The sequence below is a fragment of the Salarias fasciatus genome, chromosome 20 (genome assembly GCF_902148845.1).
Source record: "Salarias fasciatus chromosome 20, fSalaFa1.1, whole genome shotgun sequence".
Classification (NCBI taxonomy): Eukaryota; Metazoa; Chordata; class Actinopteri; order Blenniiformes; family Blenniidae; genus Salarias; species Salarias fasciatus.
This window is the reverse complement of record NC_043764.1, coordinates 18,031,377-18,043,612: the sequence shown is the minus strand read 5'-3', so window position 1 is coordinate 18,043,612 and position 12,236 is coordinate 18,031,377. Positions and strand designations below refer to the sequence as shown.

The window sequence follows — 12,236 nt, the reverse complement described above, 5'->3', positions numbered from 1 at the left end:
CTGTTCTGTGAGCTTCTGCTGGTTTAACTGTTTGACATTTTCAGCGTTGAGTCAAGGAATAAATGCAAATGAAAGCACCGGGAGACATTTAACGAACACTGGGAGGCGGAGCTGGTCGCTGCAGCAGCATGTGGAGCTGATAAGACCCGACTGCTCCCCCTCAGCGGGGTTGATACTGTTCAGGCGGAGAGGTGGAGACATGAACACCTCTCCAAATGAACGATAACCGTTGCAACTGTTGAACGGGTTGGTAGTTCAATCCCCCAATTCACCCTGTTCCTGCTACAGTCAGTGTGTTGTTGTTACATATAAAGAGCTACAGCTTCAGACTCTGATGCTGATCTGGAGCCGTGGAGCTGGAGGACTTTGCCTGGTGCAGCGTGGGCAGCGTGCATGAACCACTGACTGTGACCAACAATAAAACGAGCTCTGAGGCCGCTGAAGTGGGGATAAAGCTCCATATAATATATTTATTTACCAACAACAGGGAAGTGCAAAGGAGATGTGAGAGGACGAAGTTATTGTAGTAACCTTTCTGCGCTCCTCCAGTGAATATTGACGTTTCACCTATAGTGCAAAATAATTTTCTGCTCCTAAATAGATCTATATAATATTACCATATGTTTTTTTTTCAGTTTAACTGCATGAAAACTTTTGACCAACTTGAGAAGTGTAAAACTTACATGTTCTTCCTGAATAAATTCAACCCTTTAATGGATTTTAACCCATAGTCCTGAAATGATAAAAACACAAATTATGAAATATTTTTAATACACCAGATGCTGGAATTTTCTGGAAGAGATTGTTACACCCTTGGAGACGAAAATAATTGATAACAACACTGATTTTAATGCGTTATTATTTTTTGAGCGGTGTGAGTTCATTAGAAAGTCTGCCACATTTTACCCTTTGTGCATTAAAATAAACAATTTCAAGTCAAACGCTTGGATTGGAAATTACATTCATATATATAAAACACTGATTGACGGTAAAACTGGAGCAGGAGCAGAAATCTAACTTAAAATGTTAGCCAATGGTGTGAGCAATGTCCATACAGGTAATCAGTGGAACTGTAATACAACCTTATTATTACATGATCCAAGGTAGGAATTTTAAAACTTGATTAAAAATACATTAAATCCTCGTAAAATCATATCCCAATTAAAAAATCCGACTCAACGTTCCACACAGGGGTTAAACAAAACACCAGAGGAGCAATAAAGAGTCGTCTTGATCTTTGTCCAGCACACACCTCACCTCTGTCCATCTGCTTATCGAGCTGCGAGGCGCTGATCTCAGCCAACTGTGGTCAAAGGCACCAGGAACAGGCTATCACACACACACACACACACACACACACACACACACACTTAGAGGCAGTTTTGTAAACTGTGCGAAGACTACACACATGCTACAATCACAACGTACACACTCCCAACTGAAAGGCCACAAAGTTCAGTTTTCTGTGGTTAAATGCTCGTCATTACTTGTCATTATTTTCCAGCAGTGTAACGAATTCTCCTGTATGTGACGTGAGGAAGTGGGGCTACGTCTGTGATACACCTTTGCTCCACTCTAATCAGTAAAAAAAAACTGCTCAGGTGTTTTATTGAGAATCACTGATCATCAGTTAACTGATCGCTCTGTCACCACTACGAAGCCCATGAAACATAATCTACTGATCTTCAGTCAGTCTTTTGAAATATGTATATTATGTATGTTGAAATTGCAACAATAATACATTTTGCACATAGATAATGTGTACTGAGCAATGAGTGGCTTCTCTGTCTGGTCGGTCGGAAGAGGAGCTTCTTCTCTGCGTGAAATCAATTAAAGGCCGATCCCTCCGTCCTCCTCTTCACGTAACGCTCTCTGAATAACGGGCGGAGGAGTCGCCGCTGCACCTGTTGCCTGGATACCAGCGTTCCTGTCAGCAGTCACCTGAGGATGAGGATGCGACTCGCATGCACTGAGGTACAGGTAGAGGGAAATAAGAGTGACGGAGAAAAAACAACCGTAGGGCCAGGCGGTTTATCAAGCCTGCTTTAGACTTCAGGTCCTTTAGAAGGTCCTGAACCACAGGTTGGACACCACTGTGCCCCAGGAACAAAGTGCAGCTCTAAAATCAGCCATTTGCCAGTTTTTTGTATTCAAATATATTTCAATTTTTTTTAATTACATATTAAATATATACAACAAATTAAATTGGCAACGTGAAGGTCACTAAATTACTTCTATTATTAAATCTAACAGCAATTCTTTTTTAAATACACTTTCATTAAATTTCAAACAAGTTTTGAATGTTTTACGCACTTCATTGCAAATATGACTGAATTGTCTAGAAATTGTTTCAAATCCTCATTATCAAACATTATCAGTGATTCATATTCAAACTTGTTTATTTCTATAATTGACTTTTAGCTGGGAGGGTGTTTGAAATTCTACCAGCTGTTAAAGAATGAAAGCAGTGCTCAAACGGAGACTGTGTGAAAGCTGAGGGTGAATCCGTTTGGAGGAATCCAGCGTTTTACAGTTTGTGAGAATCAAAATAAACACATCCAACTCGGAGCAGCAGGACGGTTCTTTGTGTTTCCTCTGCGAGATGCGAGCGCCGACTTTTCTCACCCCGGCTCGGCCCTGCTGACAACGTGCGAATCAGTCAGAGGTATTTTATCTCTCCGGGTTCAGATTCACCACAGACACGAGTTCTCAGTGTGTTTATTTACTTCCCAGGCAACAGTGATGTTCGGACCGTATAGCTTACACATACACGTCCAGATCTATATGCTAAGGAAAAACAAACATTACATCACATGCACCTCATAGTTATTACTTTTGTCTTCTCAATTTTTTTGTTGCCAAATCAAGGGACAATAGAATAATCAACTGGCACGATTCAGTCATTTCCTGAAACAACATTCGTCTGGAAATATATTTTCTGAGAGGAACCATACGTATTAAATCTTCTGTATTAAAGTGATTCCCATCCAAAAGCAGAGTTTTACAGGAAGCGTTTACAAAAAAAGGGGGGGGGGGCTGAGATACCGTCGATGATCTCAGATACGCCGAATGAGCTCACTCAGTTATCGTCAGTCTAATGGGAGGCAACACGGATGACCACTGTCCTACGGAGGCCAAAGGTATAAGGCAGATAGCAGCAGCTGGAGTCTGGGTCTGCTCCACTCGTTCGTGTGTGATGAGTAGAAATATATTGCACTTTGAGGACAAACTGAAAAAATAATCTCACGGGTAACGACAGACACGAGTAAACCACCGACAAGAGTCATGCAAGTGGTGATGGGCTCCTCGGAGGCGTCTTCTGAGGTGAAGCTGAATCTCTGTAGCACATCTCTGAGTGGCGAGGGGTGAACCGTCGTTTCAAGAGGCCGTCCCATACTGCTGGGCTTCACAGAGAATTATATGGGTTTCTTTTTTCTTTTGTTTTTTTTTTCTTTAAAAGAGTGCCTCTTTGCATACTGGCGAACAATCATCTCCCTTTGTGGCTCCGCTTCAGCGGAGTTTTAGCAAAGTCTAGCTGCCTGTCCGGCCGCTCGGCTCTCCTCCGGCCGTCACTTCTCCCGGAGCACGCAGACGCCGGCGTCGCACCGCTGCGTCGCCATGGAGGTGACCACCTCCCAGGAGTCGATGACCGGGTCGTAACATTCGATGCTGCTGAGGAGCGAGTTCCCGTCGTATCTGAAGAGGAAAGGCCAGGAAACGAAAGTTGTCATCCAGGCTGCTCAGCACAGGAAAACTTCACAGTTTAACTCATTTAATGCTGGAACTAGTTGTGTCTCGCACTCCAGCTGAATTTCTGTATTTATCCACCGAGGCATAAGGCAGTTTTTAACAAGCAGAGTGTGAGAAGAAACACCAGCGACTCCCGTTCGGCTGCCACTGACGCACCACCATAACAGTGAGATGAAAACAATTCATTTTCTACTTATTTAACGTCACTGTGGGTCGAGTGGTAAGTTAAGAACACACACCCACAATACAGCTTCCCCAAAGCGTGATCATCTTATCCCTTTGTTCTTCAGGAGTGAGTGAGTGAGTGAGAGCAGTCAGCGTTGGAACAAATCATGGACTTGTTATCCTGTCTTCTCATAGCGTTCACCTGGATTGTTACAATATTCCCAGAAATCAGTACGATAGACAGAGGAAAGACTGCTTCTGGGAGATACGCTGAACGCAGCAGATTTTTTGGAGTTTCTTATTTAATCTACCATGTTGCAGGAGTTTTAGCTCTTTAACCAAAGATTTCTGGACTGCATGTGGTTTAGTAGCACTCGCCGCTTCATGGACGTCTGTGGAGGAGCGGGCTGTGTGGAGAGACCGCCTTCAAACAACAGGAATGCCTTATTGATGCTGAGGACAGATCTGCATCTGTCGTTCCAAACTTGGGCTGTGGGACTCCCTTTAATCATTCTGCTCACATTTAAAATGAAATTTGTAGCTCCAGTTCTCACAAAACTTAGTTTGTTCTGAGGTCGTTAAAATCAGTTTAGCATAAATCAAGACAGTTATTGTCTCTTACAGCAGAAACTATACACTGGTTTTCTTAGCAGGTCTGTGACAGCAGGCGTGACTCCGGCAGTTTGTCCTCGCTGCAGATCAGATTGATCAGGGGTTTCCATCCCTCTCTCTCTCGCTCTCTCTCTCTTCTTTTAAGAGGCCTCCACAGGGGGGGAAACAAGTTGAGAAGCAGTGCTTTAAATCTTGATTTAAGACAGACTAGGAGATTACACTGAGATAATCGAAGAAAGCCAACCCTGAGAGAGCCCGCATAAATCTGTGGAGACGTGTTGTTTCACCAAGTGGTGAGAAACACAATCTAACAGGTCTCCGAGTTACACATGTGCGAGTTTGAAGGCTCATCGGATGACAAAGTAACGCACAGCAGTTTATAACGTTGTGAAACATGACGCCGCGTTGTAGTCCGGCGACAGCTGAACACACGCTGGACAGATCTGTGCTTCGGCCGGAGCCCGATGTGACGGACATTAATGAATGAGCTTGTTTTTCAATTCATGGTAAAGGGTCGGTTAAAAGTTACTGCGTGTCGAGGTGAAACCAGGAGAAATCCCCACGACCATGAAGCAGTTATCTTAAAAACCCAAATTCCCTGTAGCCCTTATTTAAAATACATAAATACTTTATTCACTCCCAGTGTTGTGTTTTGGTGGCTTTTCTTCCCCCGTCTACAGCAGCCGCGACGAGAACAATAACTAAACAGAGTGAGATCAGGAGGAAGTTCCACTCTGTGCAAAACATTTGTTTTCAAGTGTGGAGAAAGCTTCAGACTCCTGACACTGACAAATAAAAAGATTCTCTTCAAAGCTGCTGTTTTCCTTTTGAGCAGTAAATGTGCTCTTTGTGTTTCTCCAGACAGCATGGAGGGGATAAACCCCGGAGCTGCTGAGACAAAACACGGGCGGGAATGTTACACAAGGCCCGGCAATCTCAGCCTTTCGGTGGATTTTATGAAGGACACGGACATTTTTATGCTCGCGGCTTCTTGCGGGGTGAGATTTGTGCATGAGCATCGATTCACAGCTGCAGTTTGATTCCACATCCTGTCAAGTCTGGATGCTGCTTTTTTTCTCTCCAGATTCTGCAGTTGCCTTTCAAAATACTAAGTGCTCGCTGCGGACCGAATGAAAAATGGGTGAATCATCAGTTAGAAGTCAGAGCGGCCTTTCTTCCTCACCCTGCGATGGCGTAGAGTCTTCCTCGGAGAACGGTCGCTCCCACGTAACACCGAGGGGTGGTCATACTGGCCACGGTGGTCCAGTAGTCTGTCCGGATGTTGTAGACCTCCACTGAGTCCAGGTGTGACACGCCGTCGAAGCCTCCCACCACGTAGATGTGGTCGTTCAGCAAAGCCACGCCGGCACCTGGAGGCAGAACGGAAGCGTCAGAAAGTCGCTCGCCGCGTGTTTTCCTCCCTCTGATCCTCCCTGCTTTTACCCACCAGAGCGCTTGGTGGCCATGGGCGTGACGCTGGTCCAGTGGCCTGTGTGCGGGTCGTAGCGCTCCACTGAATTCAGGATATTCAGTCCGTCGTATCCGCCTGAGAAAGAGTATCAGGATGATGTTGAGAGGGGCGTGCATCAGTCAAAAGGTCCCTCACTGAGGCGTCTCATTTGGAAGCACGTCTGATGTTTTGAGTGGCGGGTGGGAATTTTCCTATCGGGTCGGGTCTTTTTTGCTGCTTTTGAAGTGTTTTGGTGGCTCGTTTTTAATCTCGCGGAGCGTTTGAGGTCAGTGTGCACCGATTCATGACGACTGAACAGGAGTTCAAAGCGTGGCGGCTGCAGTGAGGGACTGCAGAGTGACTCATCCGTCAGGCAGCGGCTCGAAAGGCTGAAACACGGCGACGACGGGAGAAAATGAGCTACTCCCTCAAAGATCCCGACAGGTGAGCGTGTGAGGAGGAGAGGTGGATCAACGACGTTGTTGGACAGGAGAGTATGCCACGTCTCACTTCAAGATTCTTAAAGATGGACTTATATTTGGGTCAGAACAGAATCAAACTAATCTGCAGTAAGAGGACAGAAGTGCGGCAGCAGAGCTGCGCGGCTGCAAAGATTAATAATTCATGTCGGGGTGTAAACAGTGAATTAAAAGAAAAACTGAAATGCTGGAACAAAACACCAAAGACTGGAATGCAGCTCTGCCTTCTCCTCACCTAAACAGTATATGAGCCCACTGGCCACCACCAGACCTGCTCCTTCTCGAGCGGTCTGCATATCTCCCAGCATGCTCCACTGGTCGATGTTCGGATCGTAGCGCTCCATGCTGGTGTGCCGCCGGCTGCCATCGAAGCCCCCGGCCACATAGATCATGTCTGTTCAGAGACCAAAAAATAAATAACACCACAACTGTTACTGACGAGACAAGAGGAAGCCGGCGTGAAAGAAACACGTGTGAGGTTGTAACTCCCTCACCTCCGAGTGTCGTGGCTCCCGCGAGGCCGCGGCGTACATTCATGGTGGCGACGGTGTACCAGACGCCATCTTCATCCGCTGTGTAGTCCAGACATTCAACCGAGCTGAGCCTGGACCGCCCGTCGTAACCTCCGATCACGTACACCCGGTCGTGGAGCGACACCGTGGCCACGTAGCGCCGCTTCCGAGCGATATTCTGACGAAGACACGTGTGTGAGTGTATCTGCCAAACCTTCTGGGGAAATCTAAACCTGTTGTTGACGCTTCGCTCACAGGCAGGAAGCTCCACTCTTGAGTTTTGGGATCGTATTTCTCGACGATGTCTATGGGCGACTGCTGGCTTCCAAACCCACCGATAACTAGCAGGACTTCTTTGGCACCTGAGTGGGAGAGGAGAGGATTACAAAGCAGCCGGAAACGACAATCTGTGTTGAGCTAAACTGTGGCTGAAAACAGCCTTCACACCTAGTCTGGCCTGCGTGCGCGGGCCCTGCATCTCACTCCGCAGCTCCGGTCTCAGGTGGAATTTCTTGGCCTCGTCAACGAGGTCTCGGCATGGCAGGCTGCACCGGATGAGAGGCTGCAACGAGTGGGGACTTGTCTGATTACAACGCAGTAAACACGACAACAAGCGATCCTCTGCCGGCGCCCCGGGGTGAGATTCTACAGCCAGCGGAGCGGGCTCACCTCTGCGTCGATGACGTCCGTGATGTAGCGGGGCGTCAGGAGCGGCATTCGCACAAACTCCAGCATGTCGGGCAGGTAGGGCTCTCGCTCCTTCCGATTGTGTTTGACCCAGTTTAACACGGCTTCAAAAACCGGCTCCTCGGAGTCCACCTGAGCACAGACGGCGAGAATTTACAGAGTGAGAGAATTCACAGCTCCAGCAATAAATCCACGCTTTAACCCGACTGTCTGCTGATAGCTGCAGGTGCTATGCTATTTCAAGCCATGATAATCAAACAAAACTCACAGTATTACTTGTATTCGTATTACTTGGTGTTCTTGATGCAGCTCTCAGTTTCAAAAAGTCTGGCGACCCCTGAATTAAACCATTCCACATCAAAACAGTTAAACCATCCGTCTGTGCTGCCTCCATTCAGCGCTTGCAGTGTTCCACGTCCACAGCTGACGAGGACGACTGCACTCTGCGATATTTAATTGTAATTAAAGAAAACATCCAAGTGAACCCAAGATAACATCGTCAACCTTTACTCCGGTCTCGGTGAAGAGTCGGTTTTTGAAAGCGGCATTTATCAGAGGCAGAAGGGGCTCAATTATAGTCTAATGTCTATCTTTATTGTTTGCACTATAATTTCACCTTTCACTGCAAATGTAAACACGTAAACTGCAAACGTGAAACTGAGCATAAGCCCAGCAGCCATAGGTTCACACTGAGACGACAAACAAAATGAAAGGAGGAGAAATAAACCCTGAACGTGACTCCCGTTTCGCCAGAGCTGTTTCACGTGCACACCTGTGCAATAACCCTCTGTCTAATCAGCGGGTTGATCTGCCGCGCCTGTGAGGTGGAGGGATCGTCTCTGCAGAGAAGTGCTCACTAACACACATTGGAGAACAGTATTTGAGGAATTGGTCTTTTATGTACAGGAGGAAAAAGTCTCAGATGTCTGAGTTCAGCTCAAAAAAAATGGGAGCAAAAGCTAAAGTGTTTAAACTGAAATCAGCTTTGTTTCTCTCTTAGTGAAAAAGAAGGAAATCTGATGTTTGAAACATACAGAATGCTGTGCTCCTGCAATATCCTCGGAAAACTGGAAACCCTTAGAGAAGTTATTATTTCCCCTCTTACCTGGATTTCATCACATTTTATAAGTTTTTCCACTTCTGTCTGGCTCAGCAGCATGAACTCCTCATGCTGGACGACCTCGGAGAAGTGCTTCTGGGAAAAGAGCTCAGCGGCCTGCATCAGGTCCAGGCAGTTGTGAGTTTCTGCGAAGTCTCGAATGCCCAGACAGTTGGAGGGGTCGAGCTGACTCTCCAGAAAATCACAACACGCTCTTTTTACTCCTGAGGGAAACAAATAGAGACGGAAGAAAGAGATGAACCCGTAAACTGATGAACAGGACGTGAACATTAATATTTAAGTGTTGGTAAGTTCAGGTCTTAATCTGAGGATACAGGACTGTGCTCTGGTGTTATTCCAGTAAAGCTTCAAATGGATTAAACATCATTAAACCTTTTTAGAGAACTTTCATGATCTTGACCAATAATTCTTGTTACACAATTGACCAAACTTGACAAGATCTAAACTTAGAAAAAACTAAAACTAAAACAAAAGAAAGCTTCATGGGTTTTCCTTCACTGACTGGAGGAGCCGTCACACAATAGCTACCAGTAAAACTGAATTGCTATAAACATGTTTTTATGGGTGTAAAGTACATGTCAGTATACTCTACATTTAAAAATAAAAACCAGTTAATCAGCCTGTTTTCCATTAATTACTGATTAAGCTTTCTATATTTCTAGTAAGTTTCTTATCTCCACAGATCTACTTTAAAGTGTAGGACTGTTTGGCACAATTCTGCATGTGAATGTAAGATTACAAGGTGGAGAAGTTTCCTTTATCAATGTTTATATGATACTGTTAGATAGTTATATATATATATATATACATCTTTAATAATCATAACTAAAGATGGAGGGAGTCAAAAAAGATGCTGTTTGAAACAGCATCCAACAGTAAAACCTATACAGCCAAACAGTGTATACAGTAGGTAAATAAAAAAAATGTTGACCTGCTTACAAAAAAGGATCTTTCAACACACTTCTAGGCTTTTCTTTACTTTCAACAGAGTCTCAGGAGCTGCGGACTCCCTGTGAATACACTCACAACAACACAGGCCTGCACCAGCACACATCTTTCAAGAGCAGCCGGTCCAGCCGGTGCCTCTGAGCGCACCTTTGAGCTGCAGCAAGCAGGCCGCAGGGAGCAACTCCTGCACGTTCTCCACCGTGACCAGAACCGTCTCTGTGTACACGAAGTCCAGCAAGATCTCCATCGTAGATGCATTGAGCCCCTGAATGTCCACGAAAGATTTCCCCTTTTCTGCAAGCTGCAGAGCAACAACGACAGAAACATGATTAGACAAAGATTACACGTTATATTCATCAAACTAGAATGAGCCATTTCTCTCTCTGGTTACCTCACTGGTGAACATGGCACAGAAGTAGTCGCTGCAAGCGGCCAACACAATCCGGTGAGCAGGGAAATCTGTGTTCTCCACCCTCAGAGTGATGTCGCAGAGCGTGTTGCTCTTGCGAAGTGAGTTCATGGCGTTGAGGATGGACTTGGCGTGGGAATTAGTCATGATGTCCTTCGGAGCCATGACGCCTTGAGAATCCGTTAAGGACCTCAAACTGCTGAGGGAATCTGAAAACAACAGATGAGCTCTTCTTAGGAAGAGAAAAATATTCAGGAAAAAAAAACGGCTTTTCAGAATGTATAACAGAAGATCTGCGAGTGATTAGTCACTGGGCAGAAAATGAAGTGGCAACTATTTAGGACGCCGGTCACATTAAAGCGAACATCTCTCATCACAAAAAAAGAAAGTGTCGCTTTATTGTGACACATAAATAAAAACTGTGGAATTAAGATGTGGAGAGATCACTGAACAAGTATCTCAAGATTAGGGTTCTCTTGGTCTTATGAAAGAAAAAAAAAACTCAATGATAAAATAAAATCAACCTCATCATGACAGAAAAAAAGGGAATATAATAAAAATTAGATACAAGGAATTAAAAAATGAATGCGACTGTAATCGAATAAAGCATGAACTGAGCAGGTGGCTGCACAATAAAACTGAAAGAACATCTTATAAAGACAAAAGAAATGTAAAGCAACATACAAAAAAACACAGATGGAAAACACAAGCAAAAAGAAAACACAAAACACACATACAAGTCCACAGGATAAATGTTCAATCACTGTTGAACACCGAACATGTGTATTCTGTTCTATTTTTAATGCAGATTAAAAAAAAGCGCTAGAGCTTTTTTGTGTGGTCTTACACTTTAGCAAATCTTCTGGTTGTTTGTGGTAAAACATTTCAGTTTTCAACAAGTGCAGATAAATGGGGCGAATCTACTAATATATGAGAACTCGGGCGAAAAAGGTTTTCTAACTGGCAAGAGTTTAAACAAATAAGTCATGCAGAAAAGGTTGATGCTTGACATGAACTCTCTCTAGTGATAAAGCTCAGAATGTGAATACTGATCTACTGTTGTCTCTAATTTCCATCACAGCTTTGAGCTCTTCTTGCTTGTAAATCAAACTAGAAGATACAACTGTTAGGTTAAAGTTGACTGATGAATTGACTGTCAAGATCATTTGCAGTCTAAATCCACACTGTGATGATTTTACTATAATTTAAAAGCTAATATGGTCACTGCAGATAAGAATTTCTGTCGATGTGATGTCAGTGAACATTAGAGGAGCAGTAAACAGGACTTGAAAAATGGAAGAAAAAAATTGACAATATATTTGATATTTGTAGCCTCAGTTAAATATCTCCAATGAGCAATATATGAATATAAATTAATGTAAACATAAATGTATACAGTAGGGAGAACAGTGAAAATGTGAATGACTGGAGCAGTAATCTAATGAGGGACAACAAAATACTTTTTACATCAGGTGATCCATCTTGAAAATACTTATATTTCAATTGTTTTTTTGTTTTGTTTTGTTTTGTTTTTTGCACTGTAATGCAACTTACCGTTGAACGATCTGAATACTTTTTCCACCACTGGGAGGCAATAACTATAGCTACACATTAGCTAGCGGCGACAGCTGACGGCTAACGCCAACGCCACAGAACAACTAGGAAAACACGGCCACACGAAGTGAGCTGGCGGCCGGAGGAGGACAAGACATGAAGCGACACACACACAACAACTTGTCAAGAATGGACATAATACCTGTCGCCGCCGTAACGCTGATTCAAAACGTCTAGCTAAGTTGCCTCGCTAGCTAACGTTAGTAGCACCAAAGTCCCTTGTCCCAGCTCCCGCTGTCAGTCACGCTGTCTGAGGAAAAAGACCCTCAACTACCGCGAATCCATGACGACCTGAGCCCGGCCGCACTGAGCGCCGCCTCCGCGACGGCTGAAACGTCTGGACGGTCAAAACGGCGTCATATTATCTCCCGACGCAGGTTTTCTTTTCTTTTTTTTTTTAATTTCCTCATGCAGCTACAACACAGCGTTGACTAAACTGCAGCAGGTCACAGCAGCAGCGACTTCACAGAGTCAACGTAAACAGACCGTC

At 44.6% G+C, this 12,236-nt stretch overlaps 1 protein-coding gene across 2 annotated transcripts; it reads right to left on the bottom strand.

Moving 5' to 3' along the window:
• Positions 1-2,701: 2,701 nt before the first annotated feature.
• Positions 2,702-12,236, bottom strand: klhl12 (kelch-like family member 12). Of its 2 annotated transcripts, none has more exons than XM_030119317.1 (12): positions 11,889-12,236; positions 10,115-10,341; positions 9,871-10,024; positions 8,761-8,978; positions 7,638-7,787; positions 7,416-7,530; positions 7,224-7,330; positions 6,951-7,146; positions 6,692-6,850; positions 5,975-6,073; positions 5,711-5,897; positions 2,702-3,696 (listed from the first exon to the last, which is right to left on the bottom strand). In XM_030119317.1, the coding sequence occupies exons 2-12, from the start codon at positions 10,295-10,297 to the stop codon at positions 3,570-3,572; spliced, it is 1,695 nt and encodes a 564-aa protein (XP_029975177.1). In that variant the 5' UTR covers positions 10,298-10,341; positions 11,889-12,236; the 3' UTR covers positions 2,702-3,569. The 2 variants fall into 2 exon arrangements, with proteins under 2 accessions (XP_029975177.1, XP_029975176.1); XM_030119316.1 differs by lacking the exon at positions 11,889-12,236 and adding an exon at positions 11,687-11,870.

Coding starts and splice junctions, on each gene's coding strand:
- klhl12 (XM_030119316.1), bottom strand. CDS start 11,744: ATGTGTAGCTATAGTTATTGCCTCCCAGTGGTGGAAAAAGTATTCAGA. Junction 7,147..7,223: donor AAGAGTGGAGCTTCCTGCCT/GTGAGCGAAGCG, acceptor TGTCTTCGTCAG/AATATCGCTCGGAAGCGGCG. Junction 3,697..5,710: donor AGACTCTACGCCATCGCAGG/GTGAGGAAGAAA, acceptor TTTCCTCTTCAG/ATACGACGGGAACTCGCTCC.